The sequence below is a fragment of the Cylas formicarius genome, unplaced genomic scaffold, assembly GCF_029955315.1.
Source record: "Cylas formicarius isolate icCylForm1 unplaced genomic scaffold, icCylForm1.1 PGA_scaffold_2__14_contigs__length_35257938, whole genome shotgun sequence".
In the NCBI taxonomy this organism is placed as follows: Eukaryota; Metazoa; Arthropoda; class Insecta; order Coleoptera; family Brentidae; genus Cylas; species Cylas formicarius.
This window is the reverse complement of record NW_026844319.1, coordinates 28,907,355-28,935,178: the sequence shown is the minus strand read 5'-3', so window position 1 is coordinate 28,935,178 and position 27,824 is coordinate 28,907,355. Positions and strand designations below refer to the sequence as shown.

General features: G+C 36.9%; 4 protein-coding genes across 6 annotated transcripts; 2 read left to right on the top strand and 2 right to left on the bottom strand.

Annotated features, from left to right (window-relative positions):
• Window positions 1–36: 36 nt before the first annotated feature.
• On the top strand, window positions 37–22,544 carry LOC132697766 (mitochondrial adenyl nucleotide antiporter SLC25A25). 3 transcript variants are annotated; one of them, XM_060663383.1, is made up of 8 exons: window positions 37–383; window positions 1,751–1,874; window positions 5,392–5,479; window positions 6,443–6,554; window positions 15,950–16,108; window positions 16,526–16,791; window positions 18,930–19,231; window positions 20,423–20,623. In XM_060663383.1, the coding sequence occupies exons 1-8, from the start codon at window positions 186–188 to the stop codon at window positions 20,611–20,613; spliced, it is 1,440 nt and encodes a 479-aa protein (XP_060519366.1). In that variant the 5' UTR covers window positions 37–185; the 3' UTR covers window positions 20,614–20,623. The 3 variants fall into 3 exon arrangements, with proteins under 3 accessions (XP_060519366.1, XP_060519367.1, XP_060519368.1); XM_060663384.1 differs by lacking the exon at window positions 37–383 and having other exon boundaries at window positions 1,848–1,874; window positions 5,392–5,489; window positions 20,423–22,544; XM_060663385.1 differs by lacking the exons at window positions 37–383; window positions 1,751–1,874; window positions 5,392–5,479; window positions 6,443–6,554 and adding an exon at window positions 8,526–8,771 and having other exon boundaries at window positions 20,423–22,544.
• A 5-nt stretch (window positions 22,545–22,549) lies between these two features.
• LOC132697768 (6-phosphogluconolactonase) lies at window positions 22,550–26,658 on the bottom strand. Its single transcript, XM_060663387.1, has 5 exons — window positions 26,521–26,658; window positions 24,162–24,416; window positions 23,899–24,105; window positions 23,564–23,847; window positions 22,550–22,720 (listed from the first exon to the last, which is right to left on the bottom strand). The coding sequence occupies exons 1-5, from the start codon at window positions 26,528–26,530 to the stop codon at window positions 22,613–22,615; spliced, it is 864 nt and encodes a 287-aa protein (XP_060519370.1). The 5' UTR covers window positions 26,531–26,658; the 3' UTR covers window positions 22,550–22,612.
• Window positions 24,621–26,271, top strand: LOC132697767 (uncharacterized). The gene is made up of 5 exons (XM_060663386.1): window positions 24,621–24,732; window positions 24,785–25,515; window positions 25,566–25,785; window positions 25,833–26,013; window positions 26,064–26,271. The coding sequence occupies exons 1-5, from the start codon at window positions 24,730–24,732 to the stop codon at window positions 26,156–26,158; spliced, it is 1,230 nt and encodes a 409-aa protein (XP_060519369.1). The 5' UTR covers window positions 24,621–24,729; the 3' UTR covers window positions 26,159–26,271.
• Window positions 26,659–26,850: 192 nt separating the features above from the next.
• LOC132697733 (glutathione S-transferase-like) lies at window positions 26,851–27,727 on the bottom strand. The gene is made up of 3 exons (XM_060663321.1): window positions 27,467–27,727; window positions 27,248–27,418; window positions 26,851–27,194 (listed from the first exon to the last, which is right to left on the bottom strand). Exons 1-3 carry the CDS (start codon window positions 27,600–27,602, stop codon window positions 26,884–26,886), a joined length of 618 nt encoding a protein of 205 aa, XP_060519304.1. The 5' UTR covers window positions 27,603–27,727; the 3' UTR covers window positions 26,851–26,883.
• Window positions 27,728–27,824: the final 97 nt, after the last annotated feature.

Sequence of the window (27,824 nt, the reverse complement as noted above, 5' to 3'; positions counted from 1 at the left end):
AGATGGCGGCACCTGTGCTTTGCTTTCTCTAACGGTATGATTGTCAAAGTTCGCAATTTTCGCAATACGGCGGTGGGTATTGGTTATTCATGAGCGATTTAAAAAGGCCATAAATAATTGTTGATAAAATGTTGACGTTAAACGTTTGCTGTTGATTCCTCACGTGCCGAGTGTTAGTGTTCGAAATGCCGCAGAAAGGTAAAGAAATCGATGATCCCTTGCTGAAACATCCGCCGCATTATCTGCACGAGCTGCCCTACGAAGACGAGGAAAGGCTGGGGAAGTTATTCACCAAGCTAGACAAAAACGGAAACGGGAGGATCGATATACACGACCTGTCTGAAGCTTTAAGGGAACATGGGGTCCACCACGGGTATGCGGAGGTTAGTTGCCCTGGAACTTTACCACCAGATTCTGAGGTTTTGTAACAACGGAGATATTGTTCGGGATTGCTTTATACAGTTTGCGTCATAAATTTCGACCACTCGGTGATGTGGCTCTTTCCAATGTTATTGAACTTGACCTAGTTGTTGGAACAATCATAATTTTCACATATTCACCCCAGATTTGTTTGTTTATACTAAGATTTTCAAAATAAGAATGAACGACCAGCGTAAATTTGATTTCACCTTTATTGTCGACTTCCGCATTGCAGATGGACTTCCCGTCGTAAGTTTACCTAACCTTACTTTTCTTCTGGTACGTTTGCATTCAAACTCGTAAATTTCAGTTTCTCTTACGCTAAAAACAAACAAAAACTTTTTTTTCTAAATTTAAGTTTGTTTTACTAGTAACTAGATCAATTTTTCATTTTTTCTGCAAAAATTACTAAATTTGACCATTTTCTTTTTTAGTTACTTTAGCTTATGGTTAGAAACTTATTTTTTAATATCAGTACCTTTTTTATTTAAAATTTGTAATAAAAAATACCATATAAATGTGAAATGACAAGAAATAAGTGTAAAAATGAATATATTTTGTATTTCATTTATGTTGTTGTGGGCTCCCTCGGATTAAACCCCAAATTTAATCTTCTCTGTCCAAAGTCTTGGTGAAAACATTGTCCTTGTTCTTTGTCTAAATGAAAATGTAGCATATGAAGTTTATGAGACATTCTGCAGTCAATATTCTTAAAGCTTTGAAGCATGTTTTCAATCAATTCAATCCATTCTCATTTTTCACAAGCACTTTATTCTCTCACATATTTAAAAGCTTCGGAATTCGGATTCAGAGCTTTCACAAATTGCTTCACTAAACCTAATTTTATATGTAATAGGTAATAGTACATTTTGAGGTGATTGGTTCCGACTTTATATTTTGTTTCCCAATATGAAATTTTGAAATTACTGATCACTGGCCACTGGTATTCAGTGGATTTCAATTTCTTTCAACAATAAAGAACATGCAGAACTGCATTATCTTAAGGAGGTTCAAGTCTCGGACATTACTATCGGATCGACGCTTACCTAGAAGTAACATAATGCTGATTATTGTGGTTCACATTTCTTCTAAAGTATTTTTTGCAACTAATGCAGGCAAACTGTGGTAGGTTATGATAGGCTTCATGGGCATTGAGAAAAATTTTTTGCTTCTAACTTTAATAAACTCACCACAAATAAAACAAAATGAATCAACGTCATATTTCCACTGTTTTGATGCGATTTGCTAACTAACGCTAGTAATTAAATTATTAGGTTTTTTTAACAACAGAGTAATGGTGGGCTCCAGACTAACCGTTTTTTTTTTACAGCGGTTCCTTAAGAACAGCAACTCGTCTAGCGGGGATTTATCGTTGGCCGACTTCATCTACTACGTTCGCGAACACGAGAAAAATTTGAGGCTACACTTTTCCCGTCTAGATAAAAACCGAGATGGTAAGTGACAGAGAGTTCCGCCACCTCTCGGTGGTTCGTAGAAACATTTGGTACTTGCGGTTATCCAAAGAGTATAAGATAGAGGGGAAGGTCGCGTATACCGTTACGAATGCCATCTATTATTTGTGTAAAGTAGTAAAGTTCTGTCATTGCGGTTTAAATTAATGCGTTGCACTGAAAATATTACAGTAACTTGTAACGGACAACAGCACTTTATTTATATTTTAATTAAAAAAAAATTAAAACTATTTCGACATAATTTTTTTTCACATTTTATCTTTCAAACTTTAAATTGAATTGAACGGTACGTCCCGCGCATTTTCTGTTTTCATGACTAGACACAATCACTAGAGGGCGTCGAAACTCGTGTACGTTTTCTAGCATTGCACCTAATGGGAGCCTTCCCCTCTATCTTATACTCTTTGCGGTTATCTTTTGGTGGAAACGTGGCAGCGTCTGTTGTGTTTGTTTTCTAACCACATGCACCGTCAGTCTGTGCAACGTGCCAGCTCCGTTTATGCGGCCAAGATTTTTTTAAGTCCATTAAACACGGGGATAAATACTCAGATTGCGCCGTGAGGTTTCATCGGACTTTGCCTTTGAACGTGTCGGATTTATTTTTGTACCATTGAAGTCCCATTTTTCTCTCTATTCCGTTTAACGCTGTAGTTAGTGATACGAAATGCAAATGGCATTCATTTTTTTTTGGCTGGCAATTTAATAATTACTATATTGAACGGTCGTTTAATAATAATATGATACAACAAAGTTGTTACAAAGAAATACCTGGCCAAGTTTGGCGAAAGTCTAGGCTTTGGCCGCTCTAGTGAACTATACAGAGACAAACATAGTTCAACAAACTTTATCCAGAGAAATTACTCTCATTATACCTGTGGAAATAACTTTTAGGTTATAACTTGGGAGGAGAATTAATTATAAATAATAATAATGATATTTATTGCCAAAAAATCCTTTTACATAAAATGTTTTTTTTTTACAATGGAAAAGGCCATAATAAATTTGTAATAACTGATTACTTCTTAGTATTTCCTTGAGTCTATAAAAACATATACGGTAACTCCGTTTATAACGCACATGGGATATAACGTACTTCCGAGTATTACGTACATATTTTACTGGGATATTAACTACCATATATAACTTCTACAGTTATAAAGTACATTTTCACTGTTGTTCTGGTTATAAAGTACGTTGGTTTCAAGTTCGAAGATGCGGAACTATTGAAATAGGTGCTCCAGTTCTGAAATCGAAAGCCGAAGAATTAGTCAGGGGATTACAGGGTGAGGATTTTAGTTGTTCTACAGCTGTGCTGAACTTGTTACAGGATAAGTGGCTCACTATTGCACAAAATTATAGCCCTGAAGATATTATCAATGGTGACGCGACCGGGCTATTGTACAAGATGACTCCTGTTCAGTTTTTATGTACTTTATGAATGTGAGCCAATAGTGGCAACGCCGCACGACACCACGAAAAATGGAAGAGTGAAAAACCGCGTGATAGTGGCGAATAAACTGTTAGAGAATTAGGTCGCAAAACGGGGGGATTGACCACATGTAATTTTTATTTAAATTGGTAGTGTAGAAGTCTATCTCTGTTCCTTTTGAAAATCAGTAAGTTCGCGTGGGTGTTATTTCAACAACCAAGCAAGTGAGAAAATCCCAACAACTCCCTTAAATTTCGAGGAGAAAAGTGTTTGGATGGGAAGCGAAGTTGAGGTACACCGTTTGGGTTTGTGCACATATAACAGGAAGCGAAAAATGCAAACTTTTTGTTATTGGTAAATATGAACGAGCGAGTTGCATGAAAAATGTGAAAAATCTACTTGACAAATAGCACCTCAGTCGTCCAACCAATGGATCAGGGCATAATAAACCTTTCGATATCACTATCCTAGACATTCCATAAAATTACTTGCACCATGTTGGAATGGTGCTACTTCAACTCAACCACTATTTCAAACTGCTTTCGACATGCAGGTCTGATAAAGTCGGAAGATGAGTTTGATTCAGACGATGACTTACCTCTGGTTCAGTGGTTCGAGAAGTACAAAAATACTGACGACGATGACTGGGAGGTTCCCCTAAGTAAAATCTTTCTGAGCTGAATAGCTTCCCAACTGTTGATGATAATTTAATAACAACGGAGTTAATAACGGATAATGATAATATTACGTAAGTTTTACAGCCAGATGATCCTCAGAGCTTTGGTAACGAAAGCGACGATGATGTTCAACAGGACGAAGTACCAAGTTATTCTGAAACGCTTTGTGCCTCTAAAATTGTGATGTAAACAAACAAAAATCACGAATTTTTTTACTCAGAAAGAATTAAGTACGTATTTTTAGTTGTATATTGTAAAGTTTGTATAGATAGATAAGTTTTTAATTTAGGTGGTTTAGTTTCTTTCGTTTTTTAGTACCTATAAAATAAAAATATGTACGTACCTACATAATTTTTTTTGTGTTTTTTTATAGCGTACCTCAATGTACCGAGTATTTGTGTTTTTAATATGTTAGTCACGTGAAGATTCTTTTCATATTATAGTCATAAGTTAGTTTTGGTCATAGAGTGTCTAAAATTTCCAAAAGAGCTAAAAACAGACTTGTCCGTGTTAAGTATCAATTTATTATTTTTTTCTTAATATCCAGAGTTGATGACATTACTGTTGAAAGTTCGGGCCATGATTTTGCTTTTATTGGTACTGCAGTGTCATCCGCATATGCTATAAGATGAACGATATTGGTCCAAGTATTGAGCCCTGAGGCACTCCAACATTTGTTTTAACTTGCTGACTTTTAATACTATTTACCCTTACAACTTGGCGTCTTTCTTTCAGATAATTTGGTTAGTTTTATAACATTTTGAACCTGGTGATATGTAGGTACTATATTAGTTATTTTGGTTTAAGCCCGTCAATAGAAATTTAAAAGATATTTTTTATATTTTATTTTGGAATTATGTAATGACTGTCAAGAAACTAGTTGGGAATTAAGATGGTTGAGTGTTATGGCATAGTTGGTTTCAAATTCTTTATAATTTACCTAGCTGAAGTTGCAATAAATTTGTGTTTCATCCGCATAGGCTTGAATTTTACACAATTTTAAAGATCTCAAAATATCGGAAATGTAAATAAGCAATAGCGGTGGCCTTAAAATTGATCCCTGAGGGACACCGGATAGAATTTAAAAAATCGATTGAAATCTTAAAGTTAAGTATGATTTGAGAAGATTATGATATGATGACAGCTTATGATTAATTGTATTAATTGTATCGAATGCCTTCGAAACGTAACCACAATGTAAAGAAATACATATGTTTAATTAAAAATCAATATAAGTACTTTTAACCTCATTTATTGTTATTACTTATCATTTATAGATATTTTAATTGTTGAAAAAATAAATTTTCTTGTATCATTTTTATGAGGGCTAAAGGATGAGAAAATGCGGATTTCTTTTGTATTTGTAACGCTGAAAACCGATTTTTTTTTCTAGGAAAAATTGACATTGAGGAACTTATTAGGGCCTTCAGCGACCTAGGAATACCGCTTGAAAGGAAGGAGGCGACGAATCTCTTGCAAAGGTATAGCCATGTGAGTTGGGTTTTTTTTTTATATATACATATACCAAAATTACTTTGTGTCCGCTTGGAAAGCTGTATTTTTCAAATTTACCCCGAGGTGCAGTTTAGCGCCTATATTTAGTAACAGATTCTTTCAATTAATATTTGGCTCATTTTTACCCAAAAATAAGATAAATTTGACTATTTCTTTTTAAAGTGCCCTAAAAGATGAAGAGTCCACAGCAATGCATGTTATTTAGCTGAAGCAAAAAAAAACTTCCTAGATCTATTCGTTGCCTTAGAGCATAGCGGGTTTGGAAAGTTTCCTAATCAACAATAATTGTCAGTTATTGTTTGTAATGCGATTAAAAGCGGCGGAGTGTGAAAGGGGCCACACGTTAGGCAGCAAACAAAAATATTATTATCGATCGCTGCGAAATCTTAAAACGAAAACACTTCAATATTTGGTCGGGCGTTTTTCCGGTGACTGCGGTTCACGCGAAAACAAAGCACACACTGTTGCGCATGAGCTACGTATAATGCAGTCACCAAAAATTTCTCCAGAAAACAACACATTCTTGCCAAATTCTTCTAAAAAACACTTTTGCTTTAAAATTCTCCTTAACGGCTGGTCTAATTACCGGGTACACAGGTTCCAGGATACAGATACTTACTATCAACTCCAAAGTTAACGGAGACCAAAAAGGCCCCAAATACATTCTCGGCCCGTTTGGATAAACACATTAATTTAATAGGAAATTTTTAAAAATGCCGGATTTAACAACAAATCCCAACATTTTTAACGTAAAATTTAGGTAGTTTCTTAAACCCAAATGAGGTTATGCGCTGCGGCACAGAACACGTAAGTCGACAAAGTGCGCTTCGACGTGATTTCGAACGGTCAATTGATGACGTCACGAAGTTCGAAATGAACCTTTTACCTTGCACGGGGACTGTTTCTCGATATTCGCGCCTTGGTTCCAGGATGGATCAAGATGGCAGCCTCAATATCAGTTACGACGAGTGGAGAGATTTCTTGCTGCTGGCGCCCAGCAACAATATCCAAGATCTTATCACTTACTGGCGTCACTCAACGGTAAGATAACTCTGCCACGTGGCATCGCTTATGTTTACGGTCGTTCGAAATTGTTGTTTGAGATTTACTCGATCAAAGTCCGTTTTCGGTCGATTTTTTCGAATTCAGAACGTCTCGGACAAAATGCATTTCTTTTTATTGCAAATACATTTTTTATTGTTATAGTTGGTATAAGGTGTTAAAACTCGTACGCCTCTGGTAAACTAAAAAAGAAACATGTCAAGGTCATTGTGTTGAGTAGCCCTCGCCAGGGACCGTATTCAAATTGTGATTTACTTTTATCAAGTAGTTTAATAGTTGTTGTAAAGAAATAACTTCCAGTGGCGTCCTATTTTTATTCTTTGTTTTTTTTTTTGTATGCGAAAGTTTTTTTGAAACGACCTACAATTTAGTTAATCGTTTTGATCTGTTTCGATGTTGAAATCGGTCGCGAATAATGCTTTTTTTTTTAAATTCAACATGGATTTTTTTTACGCTTCCTGTTAGGTCTACAGTAGGGTGCTTCAAAAAAAAAAGTGATTGAAGTGATGATTTCAAATTTTAAAATGGTTGTCAGTACGTAGTGTAGGTGGCGGATTATATTAGATCATACGGTAGAGTTGTCAAATTATCAGTATCTGCAACACATATATTAAGAAATTATTGTGTATTGCCATTCTTTAAAGGTCTCAGTAATTTCAATTGTTATCAGTGAAATGGCTGAAAAGAAAATTTAACCTCACCTCACCTCACCTCACAATTCGACAGTGTTTTGTTGAAGTGATTCGCGATGTTATGAAACTTTTGAAAAAAAAAAGAAAAAAATAAAACTCAGAAACAAAAAATTAAGGAGCATACATTTAAAAACCTCACCACATTTTTTAACAGAAGCTTAGTCTTAATATTGAAATGAAGAATAGAAAACGTCAAATCGTCAAAAATCGCCAAAAAAATGTAATAGATGATTACACGTAATAATATCATTCATGTTTTCAATTATCATCATGAGTTCCGCCACCCACACTACGTACTGACAACCATTTTTGAAAGTTGAAAAGTATTGAAAATAACGACATTTAAATACCTCTGAACATTTTAAATTCGTTCTCCATTCTAGTCGGGGTTAGTTAGGATAAAAATTTTGAGAAATTATGTAGATAAAAAATTATTAGAAGCTATTTCTGAAAAGTTCAATATTGAGTAATTTTTAAATGGCTGTAGTTAATCTTTTAATGATAATCATACTTTGTTATACGGGTTTGGAAAGCTTAAATACTCAACATTAACAATATAAACTGTTTTTTGTAAAAAATCGCGAACATAAAACGTAAATTTAATTTTAGTGAAAAAAGAATTTTTCCCATGTTAATTAAATGGGAAACTAAAATAAAAATAGCGACCCCTTAGAGTTGAGCTACAGGGCTCATCTTTGGTTAGGTTTTATTTATATCTAAAAGAAACATTTGAGAGGGTAAGAGCTAAAAAAAAAAATTGTTTAAGCACCCTAGTCTACAGGTGACAAGTTTATACAAAATGGTGCAAATATTTGTTTTAATTGAAGTTAGTCAAACGGATAAGTTTGACATTCAAATTTCAATAATAAAAATCGAATTTTTCAAAGAGGTAATTTAATTTATATAATCTGTGTGGAGTCTAATGCTCCCTGATAAGCGCGTCACGTGGGGGATTCGATGATCAAAGGCCTCCTTTCAGTATGGTCGCCCGCCGCGTTGCCGGCTCATAGTTGCAGATACCTGGCACTTATTTTACCGTTAATATTTAACGAAAGTTTTGCTTCGGGTTATATGGTTAGTTTTTAAAATTCCTTTTCCATGATTCAAGTTGTTTCCAAAAGCGTCTAAGCAAGCTATTCATCAATATGTCGAGCCTAAATTAGATCAAGCCCAGACGTTAGCTTCACTCGACGTTTGGCAACGCTGTTCTGTTGTTCGGACCAATAGCGCCGATCTATCTAATCCGGATAGGCCGGCTCCCAGTCAACTTTTGGTTGTCGCGTTGTTTGGGTGGTGCTTTCGCTGCTTCGTCCGTGTTGCACGTGGTTTCGCGTGAGTCAGAAGCGTGCGAGTTCGCTCGCCATTAAATTCCGGGAAACAGTTTATCTAGTGACCGACCGCGATGGCGGAAATGTTCGAAACGGACCTCTACCCCGGCATGGTACCGGAAGTGTTGGAGGATTTCGCACTGATTTACCGGGAGTTGATGCGAATGATGTTAGCGGTAAATACGTTTAGTTTTTCTTTTTTTTTGTTTTAAAGAAAATTGTTCAAAGATTTGAGGTTAGGCACTTTTACTGTACTGTGTTTCGCTTTCACTGTTAATATTCTAAGTTATTTCGCTCGTTGATTGCATACGCGCGAACACTTTCATTCTTTCGCATTCATTTTATTTCATTTTTTTATAATGCCTTCTTTTTTTCCTAAACGTTACACAGAGAACACATTATCCAGAAACTAAACTGCAAAACATCGCAATATTTTCGATAATCATCCGTCCGATCGATGCAGAAGTCGAGACCCATTTATAATAGCTTCTTCATCAAAACGTCTTCAAATCCACTATTTTTGGCTGTTAACCATCGTTAAGTTGGTCCTACTGAATCGGGCGGAAGATGTTTATCGTTTCACCCGTGCTAATGTCCCGTATGCGACAACCGAAAGGTTGACGTAACAACCGATTGGTTCTATTTAAGCTTCATTAACGTAACAGATATTACACCCAGCACTCTTGAAATGCAACTGTGAAAATACGGTGGGCCTGGCCAGTTTCTGACAGTTGTCGTTTGAACCAAAGAATGGAAATGTTGGTTAGTCCTGCGATAGTGTCGGACGACGGTACCAGATGAGTGTCTTCTTCGTTTTCTTAATTATTTTCGAGCGCGAACTTGAACTTGTCGCGATGTCAACCTTGGTTATTTCGCCAACTGTTACGATAACCGCAACTGGCAAAATGTCAAATATTATCCCTGCATTTTTTTGCACGTAAAAAGGCAGTGGCGTCGGGTGTCTATCGTTTATTATTCTCTGTTCACGGACATAATTTAAGGACGTTCCAAGGCCCTCTTTCGGCACAGGACGGAAAGTTTGGGCTGTTTATCACCGCTATTGTTTAGATTTTCCGATTGCATTATGTACGTTATCGCGGCGGCTGCGGCTTATCAAAAAATTTCGTCACATCCGTTTTGCAAATTTCAATTGTCACCCTCTAATATACATCGTTTCCAAGTAACGCTTTTAAAAAGAAATCGCGCATCGCTATTATTGTCATGGTTTTTTTGGGGGGGGGGCTTTGAATTCCACGCGCTCGCGCGACGTAACTATCGCGGCGTTGTCAGATCGAGACGAAGACGATGTTTATCAGGTGGTAGGTTGTTTAATATTGCTATTAGCTTGAACGTTTATCGGCTAATTGGATTTCTTTAAAGTTTCTTTTAATTACTGACATCAGGTTTACCAGAAATCGTCTCGTTCTTGTTTTTTGTTTTCCATTAACGCAACGTTATTATCTTCACCTTTGCCCATCATCGTTGACGACAAATTAATATGAATAAATATGTTTACCTAGTTGTTATCGCTTGGTAATGCAAGAGATATTACATTTTTGGAACCTTTGGGATTTCTGGCTTATTTATGACGTATTGCAATAATAAATCCCGTACACGACGGTCGTTATACTCGTAAACCGCGTTGCCGTATTTAACCTACACCATTATCTCGGCCGATAGCCGAGTAATTTATTAGTTTTCGGGATCTAAAGTCTAGACTTGGTGTCGATGACGCGTCGAAAGTTTCAAAGTTCGAACTGATAAGCGTCGCAACGACGTACGTATGTTTTCATAAGACAAACGGAAGGTGTCAAATTTTTGACAAGTTTTCTCACGGCGGAAATGTTCAACACAAAAAACGACTATTTCAAAAGGAGAAAAATAAAAATGTTTTTTGCAAAATGAAATTGAAGACCATTTAGAACAACTGTTTGCTAATTGATGTGCAAATCTAACAGGACAATTTCTTGTACCATGGATTTCGGATGGGAAAACGCGGATTATTAAAATGGCTACCAAGTAATTGTCCAGATATCTCCCCGCTTGATTTCTATTTGTCGGCCTCTCCAAAGAACAAAATTTACCACACGACAGAGGAAATTTATTGAAGCTGTTCATATAATTTTTTTGAAAGTCATACAAAAGTATATCTTGAATAAAGGATATGAAAAAGATGAAAGATTTATTTTTTTTTAAAGAAACTGTAATAAAATATTTAAATTTTCCGGATTTTGCATCATTTCTGCTCTCTGTCAAGCAATTTCTTCTATTTAAGAAACTAAAAAGAAAATGTCATTTTGCCGTGAGGTTTTAACACTTTAATGTCATTCTAAATACATTTTGAACAGTAATATTTCGGAAACTAATATATCTACCGAGTGTTTTCTTTGAAGGTCAATGATTACTGGGGCAATTAAAAAAAAACTTCAAATGAACATATGTCCTAAAGGTCTTAACTTTTAAGATACAGGGTGGAAAAGTTTTCAGAAATAAAATATATATTTTTTAATATCCGCAATACCGGTTCAGATATTTTAATGAAATTCGGCACACATGTACTATGTGTCAAGAGGCATTATTTAATTTTTTAAAATACACCAGTGGCGTGTGTACGTAATTTCACGTGTCTATTTTGGCAGGTACGCCACTGATTTTCCCTTTAAACAAAAATTTTTCTTACAACCTCCAATCAGTTCTAATTTCTTGATTTTTTTCAATCCGATCTACGGTTTTCGCTTTGTTATGTTATTTCATTAAAACTGTAAAAGTAAATAGAACAGCCCTTCGATTTTTTTTCTGAAGGACTCAGGTAGGTAATTAAAAACTAGATATTTTGTTTTAAATAAATATTTTATTGTCACAAAAGAAAGTTCTCGATTTGCAGTGCCCAAAATGTGCCCCGCTTGCAAATTAAAACGATGTTTTTTCAATTATTATTGTCATAAAAATACATATATACACTATAATTATACTATATATAACTATACACTAAAACTGTACATCGGCTTGAAAAAAAAATTATAAATGATTGGAGGTTGTAAGAATAACGTTTATTTTAATTTAATTATTAGATCGTTGGCGTGCCATCAACCGGTGTATTTTGAAAAAAATGTGGTACACTAAATAATGCCACGATACATAGTATAGTACATGTGTGCCTAATTTCGTTAAAATATCTAAACCGGTATTACCGATATTTAAAATATATATGTATTAAGTGGTATTGTTTAGTGTACCACATTTATTTAAAAATACTCCAGCGGCGGGTGTGGGGAATTTAACCTTTCGATTTTTGCAGCCATTGATGGTACGCCAACGATTTAGTAATTAAATTTAATAATTAAAAAAAAAGTTATTTTTTTTTTCAATTTTTTATACCACAAACGTTCGATAAAAATAATGAAACTTTCGTATTTGCACTTTTTTTTCCCTTTCAGTCAGGGTGTAAAAGTATACAAGGAAACCCCGCCACAAACAGTCATTTATCGAGCAACTTCGGATGCGGACCGTGAGATCTCAATAAATTTTGCGTTTTCCACGGCGCACGCCACTGAGGAGGTAGACTTTCGATTAGGATTTTTTCCCCGCTACGGATTTTTCAAAATGGCAACGAGCGTGTCGAGCTAATTGACCCGTAATGGCGATAACGCGTCGTTAAACTTTCCGTTTTGCGCGAGATGCGGATACCACCAGTCTATCGATTTCGACGTCCGTGGTCCTTTCGTTTCGAAATTGGTGCGGATTTTGTTGGTTATGGTGCGGGCGGCGGCGACCCGGTGGAGGGTTCTGCCCTCGGGGAAGATCGTGTCGGTGACGTTCAGTTTTTGGATGCTCGAGGTAAACGATTTCGTCGACTTCGATGTCATAGATGGCGCTTCGGTGCCGTATTTTGACATCCCGTGTACAGCGTCGATTTAAAAAATTATCAAATCACAAAGAACGTGGGTTCAGTCCGAGTTAACCCTTTCCAGAAGGGAACGCCACAAATGATCGAAAAGAGATGGCTGTATTTGTCCAAATGTTCATTTGTCCAAATGGTATCGGTGCAGCGCGGGAGGAAGGCCGGCAAAGTGTTTCCGCGGAGAAATAATTTTCCTCAATAGAGAATAATTACTATTTGTTTACATTGCAATGTTTTTAAAATATATCTGTTAACATTCACAGTGACTCAGCTTAAAAGGTTAAATTGCATTTTAATTAATGAATGAGCCAAACCGATAATCAATGTGTTTGTTTAAAAGTTTTCGATTATTTTAAATAAATCATTGCGGTCATAGTACAATTGTATTTATGTATCTTTCACTCGGAAAATCGCATACCTACAGTACCAGAGCGCCCCAGAAATGTCTCTAATGGCCCCGCCAAATCTTTTGCTGTTGTATTGGTGTAGCAGAAAATATTTGTAATGATTGTTCTCTTTCATGATGGTTGAAATGAAACAAAAATTTTAAGCACAAGCATTTTAATAATTATTCCCTAAAACATGGTATTTCCACCATAATTTTCTTACATCCACATTTCCTTGTATTTGATGTACAATCCTCAGTCCATGTCTACGTAAAAGCCTATAAGAATAACATTTTGTATTTTGATGACATAGGTAAACTCTACCTTTTTTTATTTATTTTAAATTATTTTAATTTTGTATATATATTGTTATTTAACATTTATTGGTGGCCTCTACTAACCTACACAAAGGTAGAGGTTACCTAACGAAAATAATATAAAATACTGGCTAATCCCAGAAAAAAATCAAAATTTATGCCCATATTTGATGAAGTGTAGGTCCAACAAATTGGCTAATATCCTGTCTTGTATTTGGTCGTTCAAGTGTTCATGATTATGTTGTCCCTTCCTTAAGATGAATACACCATTCTCTTCAACTTTTCCTGATGCTTGATATTTTGTTTCTGTGCTTCTGAGATATCTTTGCAGTAACTCCAATATTCATATATTAATTTAAACCTGTAAAGAGTTGAATAATGTTATAACTAAGAACGCAAAATGCTGTTTTTGTGAGCTACTATAAAATATTAGATCAATTTCGTTCGTTCCGTTACACCTTCTGCGTGAATAATAACATAAAGTCGTCGTGAAAAATGATTTGTTAAGGGGTTCTGTTCCCTTTCTGCAATACCTTATGAATTTACTACCCACAATTAACTGAATTGCTGTTTAAAAAAGTAATAATATGTTAATTTACTAAACTTAAAACTACTAAAATAAATCGTTTAAAATAAGTTTCAAATTTGATGTCCCTACATAAGTACCTAGCTGCTTCTAACCTAAACATTCTGTCACTCGATCACGTATGTCACGTCTCAGCTGTTGGCGGATCGGCTGTTACAAACCACCATCATTGTTTATAAGCCGTACAAGCTGGCCAAACCCCGCTCTGGACGCCCCAGCACGTCAATAACTGATAAGCGTTGAATCAGTCAAACAAATATTGTTGAAAAATCACTATTAGAGAAGTGAAACGTGTATTAGCTTTCTTTAACCAAACTGTAATAATATTTTCGTACTAACAGAGCAAAAAATAAATACAGTTGACCTGCCTGTGCCTTGATGTTTAAAATTAGAATTAAGAATGGTCACTTTCTGCCGTTGTTAGCGCAGTTCCTTCTTGAAAACGGCTGGTGTTTTTTTTTTTTTAATAAAATGACGTAATTCAGATATGATGGCATTTTTGAAAATAATAGTTATTACAATTTATGTTCTTCATCTTATTTTTCTAATATAAGGAAAACTCATTGGAATTTATGTCAATTTTATAATATTAACTTGTCCGCCATGTTAACTGTACATGGACATGTACATGTTTTCCGAAATCTGGATATAGCAAAAGTCCTAAACAAACATATACAGGGTGGTCCGTTAGAAAAAAGCATTGTTATTAGCTTTATTATGTTCAGTTGTTAATATTTTGCATATGCAACATAAAAATAGAAAAGTACAAATAAAATTAGAACGATACAAACATATAGTCTATTTCAATAACCATTATTTATAATTTATGCCACAGAAAAAACAGAAAAGTTTCACACAAAGTTAAAGTAAGGCATTTCCATTGTCATTATTATGAAATGCCGATTAAAATTATTTAAGAATGTTAATTATTTGCTTTTTTCCCCAAAATATCTACCGAAATGCTTATCAGAACTGGTAGTTCTGATCCTGACTTAAATATTTTAATATTTACGCGTCGCATTTATTTCAAAATAAATAAATGTGTTTCGTCCAAAATGGGAGACACTTTCATCAACTTATCTAGTTTCTATGTTCTAAAAGTTATTATTAATTTATTAGCAGTCAATTTTGTTAAAACTTGTTAATAGTAGGTTGTTTTATTTTTTTAATGATTCACATTCCAAAAAACGAATGAGAATTTTATTTATCAGGTTAAAGTTATGTGTTTCATGATCAATGATCATGAACAGTTTATGATTGAAAGATGAATTTTTCTGTTCTTCTTCTTGAATTCTGTATCCCAATGGAGCAGGTCTTCGGTAAATAAGTCATATGACATCCACGCTTTGCTGTTTGACCTGTACTTGACTGGTAGGGTCATGTTTTTAAAAAATCTTGGGTTTAGTGATTGGCCGATAACAAACAGCTTTCTCGTTTATGTCCCAGACATGGATGCAGTAACCAGAACTGTTATTTTTCCACCTGGAATTTCATTGTCTTACCAGAGATACAATTTCTCTTCTTAAAACGTTCAATCTAACGTCTGGAACACACAAAATAACTTCCTTCTATTTTACTTCCCATTTCACTTGCTTTTTGCTGAAGAACTGGATCACTTATAAAAAGGTTTTCTTTTCTTTTTTGGGTACGCCACTGTAAAAGTCCCTTATCGACGCGTTCATGAGCTGATTTTCTTCAATCTTGCTCCCACCTGCTCCATTTTATTATAATAATATAGAACTTACCCGGTGGGCAAAAAAGAAAACGGGGAAAAAATATTATAAATATGCTCTTTTGACACTATGACCAACTATATATGAAAACCTTAAATGAACGATCTTATTGCAAAGCAGTGGTTTAACTTTTCTACAGCTACGACTAATGCACAAAAACAGAGCAAAGTGCTTAACTGAATGATACTTTAGATGTATAAAAACCCTGTTATTTTTTTATTTCGTTTCTTTCAAGCAAAGAAACTTAAATATTTTAAAAATCCGACAATATTTCGTTTTAATCTGTTAAATAAATAACTTTTTTTGGCAAATTGTTATTTTTGAGACACCCTGCATTATTATTTTTTTATTCACTTAAAAATATTTTTTTTCAAAATGTTTCAAAAAAAAGAACTGTTCCGGAGATATAAAACATTTTTTCCCTCGCACAGTACTTGGATATCGGGGAGGATATGAACATACCCGATGACTTCACGCAGAGCGAAATGCAAACGGGAATGTGGTGGCGCCACCTGGCGGCAGGCGGCGTAGCCGGTGCCGTTTCTAGGACATGTACCGCGCCCCTGGACAGGCTAAAGGTTTTCCTTCAGGTAAATTGCAGTCGAAACATTCGATAAAACATTTTTTTGACCATTTCTCGATTTATCACACCAATTTGTGATAAAAATACGTGATTTTCGTGAATTCGTCAATCTAATTTGTTCATTTCCTAAATAATTTTGTTTGGTCTATGTGAACCGACACTTTATAAACATTTTATTTATTTTTCAAATTTGACTAATAACGTAATTGAACGATCTCCAAATCCAACACAACTAGGACGTACAACAATCACCGTATACGCAAAAATATGAATAATATAAAGAAAGGCGTTTGTTTGAAGCCGGTCATGACGTCACTTGTCGATCAGATATTTTTTATATCTTTTAAGTATCCCGTTTGTTAAAAAATACAATCAATACAATTGAGAGTTTATACGTCACAAAATGTCATTGACGTGCGTACAGGTGCAGCCGTCAAAACAGAAAATTAAGGACTGCTTCCGGAATATGGTTTCGGAGGGCGGGGTCGCCGGCCTGTGGAGGGGCAACGGCATCAACGTGTTGAAAATCGCCCCCGAATCGGCCATAAAATTTGCCGCCTACGAGCAGGTGAAACGGCTCATCAAGGGAGACTCCCCGACGCTCAGCATTTACGAGAGGTTCTTCGCGGGCGCCATCGCCGGCGGCATAAGCCAGACCGCCATCTACCCCTTGGAAGTCTTAAAAACTAGGTGAGTCATGGTATTTAATAAAAACTTTTTTTTTTGAAGCACCCTGTAGACTCGAGCCGACGTGAACGTCACGGCTATGAAGTAAACGTATTGATAATTATTTCGAACTTTTTGAAGCGCCTAGATTTTTTTAAATTTTTTGCTTACCATATGAAGTACTTACTTTCCTAAGAAACTTTTGCAAAACCAATATTATCTACAAACCATTCAAGTTATTGAATTGTTTCTGATTATTTGAAGCACCCTGTAAATTCGACCTTGTAGCTATGAAGTAAATGTATTAAAAATTATTTCGAACTTTTTGAAACCCGGGGATTTGGATGAAAATTCCCGAAAATCGCTACTTTTTGGAAGACGTGGCAACATGTCGTCCCCCAAAAGGCCTTGAAACGAGTAATAGAATTCGCTTATTTTTTGGCGTCTCGTATTTCTTAAGTGTTCAAATAAAATACGTAATGCGTTAATTTTACCAAATAAATGTTAATGTACTTAATTAACCTATTATCCCAAACTAACTGAAAATCTGGCAACGTCGTGCCTATTTTTGCATCTGAAAAATTTTCAACTTCGGAAATCAGTACGCGAATGCTAAAAATACTACGTTAGATTTTCGTATCAAAGCTAATGTTCCGCATTGAATGTTGCCCCAATCAATTTTCTATTGCACGTACAGGGTGTCCACGAATAGTAAACGTAATTTCCAAACAATTCAAGTTATTGAATTTTTTATTATTATTTAAAGCACCCGGTAGGCATGGGCCGTCGTGAATGTCACAGCTATGAAGTAAACGTATTCGAAATTTTTGAGGCCCGTATATTTTTTTTTAAATTTTTTGTTTACCCTATGAATTACTTACTTTTTGAAGAAACTTCTGCAGAACTAATAACAATAAACAATTCAAGTTATTGAATTGTTTATTGTTATTTGAAGGACCGGGTAGACACGAGCCGAAGTGAATGTCACAGCTATGAAGTAAACGTATTATAAAAAATTATTTCGAATTTTTTGAGGCGCGCAGATTTGGATAAAAAAATCCTGAATATCTCGACGCAATTTTTTTGTTTTTTGGCGTCTCGTATTTCTTAACTATTGAAATAAAATACCTAATGCGTTAATTTTAACAAATACATGTTAATATACTTAATTATCCTATTATCCAAAACCAACTGAAAACTTGGCAACGTCATGCTTATTTTGGCATTTGAAAATTTTTCAACGCCTATGGGACATGATACTAAAAATATTGCGTTGGATTTTCGTATCAAAGCGAAAAATTTCTATAGCATGCACAGGGTGTCCACAAATAGTGTGTCAAAGTATTATATCTCGTTTGTTCTTTGTTATATAGAAAAATGTTAAATCCAAAGTTATAGATTGTACTAGAAAAAATATCAAATTTAACAAATGTATATGCAAAATCAAACTTATGTTTTCGGATTTATGGCAATTTTTTTGTCAAAAATCATTTATCCTATTCTAAGTTTACTTATAGGCTACGCTTAATAAAATTGAAAGAACACGAATAGGAGTAATGGCAGACTAATATACAGGATGTTCCATTTGAATTTTTCACGAAAATTAATGTTTTTCATTTTGACTCTCCCTGTAAACCGACTAGAACTAACTTCAAGACCAGTACAGGACGTAAGTCCGTAGCACTTAAAAAGCTGTATATGGTAATGCTATAATATAGATGGATGTTTCATTGAATATAAATTTAATTTCCCACATATAATATATATAAAATGTTTATTTTCGTCTCATCTGTAGTTTTTGTATTTGGAATTTTTCTCTGAACCAAACAATGAACGAGAGATATTAGTCTGTATTAACTGTAGCTCAAAAATGAAAACGCGATTTTTGCAAAATAACTTCAAACTATTCGGCGTATTCTTTTCGTAAATGTTACGTGATTGTGTGCCTGTCGATTAGCAATGTTAACAACAACAACAGTCTTTTTTAAGACAATAGATTATATTTGCGGTAGATACAGGTAGGTCATAAAAATTCAGATAAACATTTATTACAATCTTACAATTAAACACTTTTTAACACTTTAAAATGTGGATCATCTCACTTTGTTTCTCAATCCAATCCCTGACCTCTCTCATTGAACAGACTGACTAAAATTTTTTAGGTTAGCTTTAAGGAAAACGGGCCAGTACAGAAGCATAGCGGACGCGGCGTACAAGATCTACGTGAGCGAGGGCGTGAGAAGTTTCTATCGGGGCTACACGCCTAACATTTTGGGCATCATCCCATACGCGGGTATCGACTTGGCCGTCTACGAGACGCTGAAGAAGAAGTATTTCAGAACGCACTCTAGCGACGAGCAGCCGAGCTTCTGGACATTACTCGCTTGCGGCAGCTGCAGCAGCACCTTGGGTCAGATGTGCTCGTATCCCTTGGCCCTGGTACGGACCAGGTTGCAAGCGCAAGGTGAGAAAAGTTTTCGACCGATATAAAAATAAAATTTTTCCAACGTAACCTAAAAAGTAGCTCGGAGAAACAGTTTAACGGTTTATTTGCCTCTGCCACTTTTATAGTCGGGAAAAAATACTCGTTAACTTGTACCTTACCGATTTGTATGTTTTGACTTGGTAGTGACGCCCCCTAGCGGGCATTTAAACAATCGTAGTTAAAGGAATCCGGCATTAAAATAAAGCGTTTACCTTATATAATTTCTAAAGCCTCCAACTGACATACAGGCCGCAAGAGTATATCTTATAGACCGTGGTGACACACGGGACGAAAGACCAGCAATTATATCGTAGAATAAAGTTTACGTACGCATTTTTCCTTGACAGATTTGCCTTTTTTTTTTCTTTTCGTTTTAAACACGTAGCAGAAAATTTGGGCGAGCAAAGGAGCCTTTAGAAAAAGAAGAATTTTCTCGCTTTTAGTTAAAGTTAAAAATTAAACACAAAAAGTGTTAATTTTTGTTAATACGAAGTGTTCCGTTTTGCCAGAACTTTTTAAATGGAAGGCTATGAATATTTTTTAAAATTCCAATTCGAAATTTCGACTATTTTCGGACTATATATTTCTTTAAATCGCTCTTACAAATGCCTTTGTCTAATTTTCGGATTATATATTTATTTTGAAATCGGTCTAACCAGGACCTTGATCTTATTTTCGGGCTATATATATTCTAACCAGATCGCCGGCTTAGTTTCGGATTATATATATTTTTTCAAATCAGTCTAACCAGGGCCTTCGTCTTATTTTCAGACTATATTTGAGTTTGCCCAACACTGTTGGATGTATCCATTTGGTCCATTTTAGAATGCTCCTATATCTTTTCTCAACATGTGCGACACTGAGGACAAAAAGTTAAATACAAAAAGTGTTATTGTTATGTATACAGGGTGTTCCGTTGTATCAGGACTTTTTTGAATGGGATGCTATGAATACTTTTAAAAAATTCCAATTAGTCGCCGGATTGCTTGGGCATTTCTTGTCATAGCATTCGAAATTTGAGCTTTCCCATTTTTCTGCGTAAACTAAAATTATACGGGGTGGTCAAAATGGCCGTCAAAAAATGTTTTTTTTTCTAATTAAAAAAAAAAATTACACGTATTTAGCACTTAATATTCGGCAGCTAGCCGCTACTCACGTTTTCCGTTTCAGTGATACACGCGTCGATCGATCCCGCAACCGCCACTATGTCGGGCGTCTTCAAGGCGATAATCGAAAAAGAAGGCCTGACCGGCCTCTACAGGGGCATTACGCCGAACTTCATCAAAGTAATGCCAGCCGTTAGTATAAGTTACGTCGTCTACGAATATTCCAGTCGGATATTAGGCGTCAAAATGACGTGATCCACGTGCGCCTTAGGAACTAATTTTTTTTATCAATTTTATTTATTAATATTTCTATTTCGCGCCGAGCCGCTTCGCTCTCAGACCCATCGATTTTAAACCAATCGTTGACGTCTTAATAACGTCGGCGATATCGCGAACCGAGCAGCGACGACGTCAGGTCAGACACAAACTTAGGGACTGTTTTTTTTTTTTTAAACTTTGCTCCGTTAAACCTAGAACACTTGCGACTCTGAAATTTCCCTAAATTATTTACGGGGTGTTTCTGAATTGACGGGCCCGATTTTTTTTTCCTATCTTTATTTTTGCAAAACTCTAGAAATAAGAAAAGGAAAACACATGTCGCGTCGACTCTTTAAATCAATTTGAGCCGTAGGAATTCTGGAACCGCTAAATTGTTGAAGTCATCTCCGAAAATATAGCACTTATAAAATAGGCTAGGTAAATTTCTTTTTATATATAAAAATTCAATAAAAACAAAGAATGACTTCCTTCACTGTTTTGTAACCGAGGACGCCCGGTATATTGCGACTCGCGTTTAAAGTCCTTTGCATTACGATTTCGGACTATATATTTTTTGAAGTCAGGCTACCAAGGGCCTCCGTCTTAATTTCGGACCATAAATGTTTTTTGAAATCCCTCTAACAGGGACTTTCGTCATATTTTCGGACTATATTTTTCTCTAAATCACGCTGACAAAGACCTCCTTATTTTAAGACTATAACAAGGGCATGCGTCGTATTTTCGGACCATATATATTTTTTAAATCGGACTACCAAGGACCTCGGTCTTATTTTGGGATTTTATATATATATTTTGAAATTGGTCTAAGAAAAGCCTTTTTCTTATTTTCGGACTATATATGTTTTTTTAATTGGTCTAACAAACACCTTCATTGTATGGATTTGTTGTTCAAGACTTGCGGGCGTTCGGGTGATGATGAAAAAAAAACATGCAACATTTTTTGCGTGTCCTTTATGTGCAGGTGTCAAAATATAACGGTGTACGTACCCTCGACCTCAAAACTCGTTTTTATTTCGATTTTTGAAATGAAATGGATTAAGTTTTGACGTCTCCATACGACATATTCTTTGTATCAAAATATTTCTGTTTGCCCATACTTTCGGGGAGATACGGGGTAATAAAAATAATATTTTCGTTTTTTATCACAACTTTGTCAAATTTAATTTCTTTAATTTTCTAAGTGAAAAAGGTTATTATTAAGTTTCTAAAGTAGACGCCCGCCAACAAAACCGAGAATTTTCGTTTTTCTGGTAGAAAAAATTACTTTTGCTTAAAGGTGATAGAGAATCGTTAAATATGTGGTAATAAATATTTTGAAAACGGTATCGAACAATACTTAGACAATACCAGAAAAAACGACGAAAATATAAAGTTTCACAAGTCGCAATATTTCGAAATTAAGTGAAAACGTCGTCGTACTGCTCGGTGGATACCGGTCAACACCTAAACACTAGTAATAATATCCTTCACGATTTTTAAAATATCGACTTCGATATTTTTTTTAGACTTAACTTATTTATTATAATCTACGAACCTCCTCCGTAATAAAATATAAAAAAAATACTCGCTATCCTACGGCAGTAAGTAATAAAAACCATCCGCGTTCGGAAAAATATCTTTAAGCGTTTTTTCGAAAAATACTTGTTCTAGATGTTCCATGAAAAAAAGTAATAACTCGCCGACGGCCATTTCTGAAATCGTTTCGCCGCGACTAATGTGATATTTAAGTTGCAACGTTTCTATGGACGATTCAAGCTGCATTTATAGGGTGATAATGTTAGGAATCCGGCCTGTAGTAAGACCAATGTTGTAGTTGGTCGGAAAGTTTATTTATTTTTTAATTTTAGACGATGAGTAATGTCGGGAATGGAAAAAAAATGAATGTGATGTACTTAATACTTCAAAAGTTCTGATACAGTATTTATTGTATTAAAAGTTTCCAAGAATAAAATTTTCGATTACAAAACTTTTTTTTTCACTTCGGCAGATGAACTCCCGCTTCCTTATCCAATATCCAATAGAGACGACCCGACGCGGGCTGCACCCTGGCGGCAGGCAGGTCTTCTTTGTCTAGTAATATTCTCTGAAATTGATCCTCTTTATTTTTAAATTTCATAACCTGCAGCCTCGAAGCTTGGTATACTACAGAATATTCAAATTTTTACAGAATTTTAGGTGGCCATCCTCATTGTTATCGCATGGCCAATGATTGCTAAGTAATCATGGGTGCAAAATGTTACCTCAGGGATCCACTTTGGGGCCTTTACTGAGTTACTGTGTATTGTTTGGCGCAGGGGTACTATAGGTAACCAAGATGACATTTAGTGTGGCACAACTGTTAGCAGAATGGCGATAATGTAGACGTTTTGAATCGTAGTAAAGCCTTAAAAAGCATCCTGCCCCCATATTTTGTTTTTGTTAATTGATGGTCAGGAGAATTGAAAAAGAGAACTGGAACCATGGACGACGCATCGTTCAAACCAACAGAACCACTGTCTATGCAGGGCAATATACGCGAAAAATGTTATATATTTGAAAGCTGAAAAAAGGCCAAAAATGAAAAGCAGGGCTTGGAATGGCCGAAAAACTGGTCAAAAACAACCAAAACTAATCAAAACACTAGATATTGTGCTTTGGGTTTACCTTCTGAGACATTTTCGAGAAGATACTTATGTAAAAACGCCACAAGTAAGGTGAGACGTGAAAGTCTGTCAGCGGCCATGTTGTTACTTCTTGACTGTCTTAAATTAACAGGTGTTATTAGGTTGAAACAACACCTAAACTGAGCAAATATGGGTTAGCTTAACAAAGCTTTGAAAAGATATTTTCAATATACCCCCACCACTGTTGGCTGAATGGTTCTTAGGCCCGCGTCCAGCAAAAGTAAAAGGAAGACACCAAGATTTATCAGTTTTTGAATATTCACCTTAATCATATCAGCCTTGTCCTTTCCGCTGATTGCAAAGACACAAGCCTTCGCATTGTTAATTACTGGAAATGTCAGGGTGATTCTACTCGGGGGAGGTTTCGGCGAATCGGTTATGGGGGCCACCCACCTCTCGGTTTCATTTAAAAGTTTATGGCCTGGGAACAGAGAACAAGTGTGCCCGTCGGGGCCCATTCCCAAAAGGAGCATGTCGAATTGCGGCAGGGGGTTGCCCGGCAGGTACTTCGCTATTTCGTCGGAGTAAGCTTTTGCCGCATCGTCAGCTAAAAATGTGGACGTTGGAAAATAAGGTCATTGGGAAAAAGACTGTTTACCAGATACGCCCTGCTTAATAGTAACAAACTGGTCCTCTCTAAGGTTAATATTTTTATTATCTACCAGTTGATTTTTGTAAGCCCCGAACGTCGAGTCCGGATCGTCCTCCGGGACGACTCGTTCGTCACAAAAGAATATTCTCCATTTTGTAAAGTCCGTTTTGATTTTGGGGAGCCCCGCAGCGAGGAAAGACACGAGCGAGCCACCTAAAAGCGAATCTCGATGAACATCGGTATTCTTTTGAATTGTAGCCGCAACTCACCCGAAACGCCTACATTGAATATTCCGTTTAACGCGATGCTTTCGTACGCGGCATTTTTTATCACTTCACTTAATTTCGATATTACGTTTTCTCGGTCTTCCGCTTCCACGATTACCGACATTGTGTGCAGAAAACGTTCGACTAATAATTTATTATCGCTGGGACAATTTTGCAATATCACGCGCACGTTTCCTCGATCGAAAACATTATTTTGATTCGATATTCTAAGCGACGATTGGCAATCACCTATTGCCGCTGTACATAAAAACGAAGAGTTGCTTAATGATCGTGCACTCTTGGTTATAAGGAATGAAGGAAGAAACAATTTTTAATTTAAAGTAACAGTTAATTTAATATTACAAACACCATATTTTGGTAATTCTAATACAAAAATAATACTTAAATCGCATTAGGTGTAACAATTACAATGAGAGTGAGGGAAGGAATATATCCGTAATTACAAAGTTTGGCTCGCTCGTGTCAAGAAGAGTTATGGTAAGCCTAACCCTCTTGTCACTTGTTTTTGTTTATACATAGTCCGATGAAGACTTGGACCGAATAATTTAAAATGGTAAATATAGTCGATTGATAGATCGTTCGAGAATATATTAGCGTGCTTTCAGACGTCTCATGGAGGCGCCTTTTGCATTAAAAGCGTCAAACAGCCCAAACTCGACGCGAACGTTCCGTGCGTAAAGGATTTCGATTTTGGTCATTGCTTAGCGTCGGTTTATCCCTTATTGGACATCGTTTTTAAGTACTTGACGTTTATGGATCTAAGAGCTTGTAGCGAGGTGAACCAGTCGTGGAAAGAAGTGGCAGAAAGGGTGCTGGCGAAACGAAGGACGGCGAGCTGGTTCACCTGCTACAGAGTCGGCTACAAGTCGCGCAAAGCGAACATAATGGCGCACAGTAGCAACTTAAACTTTAATAACGTCGAAATGGGCGTGATATTATACGACTGTAACCGAATAAAATTGAATAAATACATTTGTTTGCACGATGCGTCGACGCTTAGTCGGAAAACCGTTCCAGAGTATATTGAAGAGGAACTGGTACCGAATTCGGTCGATTATTGTTTGCTGGCGGTACCACGTGTAGTTTCTTACTTTAATGTCGAACGGACCACCAAAGATATACAAGACCACGGGTCCGTGTTTGACGGGCTTTTCATACCGAAAATTCCAAACATAAGAACGATAATGTTCCACTGCAATCCAAGCAAGAAGAAGGAACTCGAAGATACCGCTAGACTGTACATCAGGCCAGAGGAGGAGGTCAAGTGCCTTTTGCTTTTCTGCAAAAAGCAGCTCCACGGCAGCCTTTACAATATTTTGGACTGTTTGGTACCCAAGTAAGTGGTGGGTATTTTGCGCTACTTTCGCTAGTTCCGCATATATTTAGAGACAACCCCAACCGAGTAGCGCTGGGAGGGGGCGTAATTCACGGAACGAAAACGTTCCAACGGCTGTGCGCCGAGAAGAAAATCTACACGGTTAAGGATACCGTGTGCGTAACATTTCTTAAGGAGAGGGATTGCGTTTCTGACAATTTCAGGGCGTACTCTTGCGTCATTAAGGGCAGCGACCTCACAAAAGCAGAGTTTGATTCCGAGCTGGAAGAGGTAACTGTTTTGAATGTGCCCCCCATGTACGGAATGTTTGTTTTAAGTTTAAGCAAAACGTCAGCCTCAAAAATCACAGCCTGGGATTTAGGATATGCTGTTCGGCCAAGTACCAGGACGTCGAAGAGTTGCAGTCCTTCCCCCAGATATTCCCGGGTATACCCCTGCTCGGCCTGGAAGCTTACGGCGAGATAGGCTGGAACACTTTTCACAAGGAGGACACTTCTGGTAAGCAATGCGCTATCCACGTTCCCGAATAGATTTGGATGCCATTGTAGGTCCGAAAAAGTCGAAAAGGTTGAGACACTCCCGTGATTATCCGCACGCGGAAAACTTTTGGTCGACGATATTCGTTCTCGTCACCTGGGACTGAATGTTTTCGCCCCTTTTGGGTGCTTTCCCGTTGTGTTTTGTCTCTCTGGTGTACATATGTAATTTTAATTATGCGTGGACTTAGACCCGCACGTCTGTATTATTTTATTGAAATATGGTTTCATATTAAATTAATGGATAAATAAGCGTCTTTTTTTTTTTCGATTCTCTCACCTACGACGTCTGTCAAATAATGTCAAAAATTCCAACGCAAAGCGAGCGATTGAGATCTCAAACCAGGGTGGCAGTTCAAATTTGTGTAGTTTTAAAAGGCGTAGTTTTAACTTGAACACGAAAACATCTCTTAAAATACTGCCACACGCCAGTCACACATCTATTAGATAATATGGTGGCGGTACTTACTGTACGGCATTTTCTTCCCAAACAGCGATTTCTGTCGTATAGTCGTCTCGTTATACACTAAAATTTGTTGTAGCCAAATCACTCATGACTTTATTTGCGCCTGTTAAGTATGTGCATCACAGGTGCGGTTCCGAAACTTTCTTACCGTTAACATAACAAACGACAATGATGGCGCCACCGATACAATTTCGACGCGACATACGCAAGCGCAAGCCTTTGCCTGTAACTGGGCGACCCGACCGAATTGTAATCTGTGGTGTGGCGGCGGTGTTTACGACAAATGTATTTGATGTTCGCGATCGAGACGACTCGAATAACGAATGCGGGCGAGCAATTGTTAAACATTTATTGCGCAGAAGCGGATTACAGTTGATCTTTGGGACGTTTGGCAACCCACGCCTTGATGCTGTTAATGGCAAGCACGTTCTTCCGAACAGCCTGCAAATTGGGGTAGGCGGCGACGAGGTCCTGCTGCGCCAGGATGTTCAAAAAGTCGAGGATGCCGACGAAAAACAAATCCGCCCAGGTAAGCCTTCCGACCGCGAGGTAACCCTTGTTCGCCTTGGCTTGGGAGTCTAGGCGGGACAAAAAGAAGGGCAACGTGTCGTCCTTTAGGGTTTCGAACAGGGCCGCTTTCCTGGTTTCGTCCGTTTCGAAGGCCGCCGCGGCTAGTTCTGTTTTAAAAAACGGCAGGCCTTTTAAAGGTTATGTGCGCGCGCCTACTTACTCGCTCTGACGTCATTGACGGTATCCACGGCCGCGTCGATCTCCCAATTTTCCAAATCGTTTTTGCCTACTAGATTCACCACTTTGGCGACGTACCTCGCGATGGCGACGCTTTGATGTAGTACCTGCTTGCCGTCAATTTCGAGCAGAGGCAGTACTCCGTACGGGGTCTCTGAAAAAAGGAACGTCAGAGCGGATTCCATCCGCCGGGTTTACTTACTGGGTTTCAGGGCCGGCCAGTCCGCTTTCTCGATCCTGTTATCGACAAAGTCGATACCGCCGTAGTGGAACAGGAACCTTATCGGTTCGCCCAAGGCGGTAAGATTGAAGTACGTGAGCTTATAGGACGGGGCCATTTTCGTCTTGTTTTACGTACTAATAAAAATTTAAGAGGAAATAAACCGGTACTTACTCGTCAAGCGCTAAGAAAGAGAGTGCAGGCGACGGCTTGCTTTTTTTACATTTTATTGTGCAGTATCTCTTATCGTTGCTTTTATTATATGGGACGATAATCCCGCGTAATCTTCAGAAAAGTTAAAGGTCGCTTTGGAAATATCGCACGGTTCGATTAAACCTCT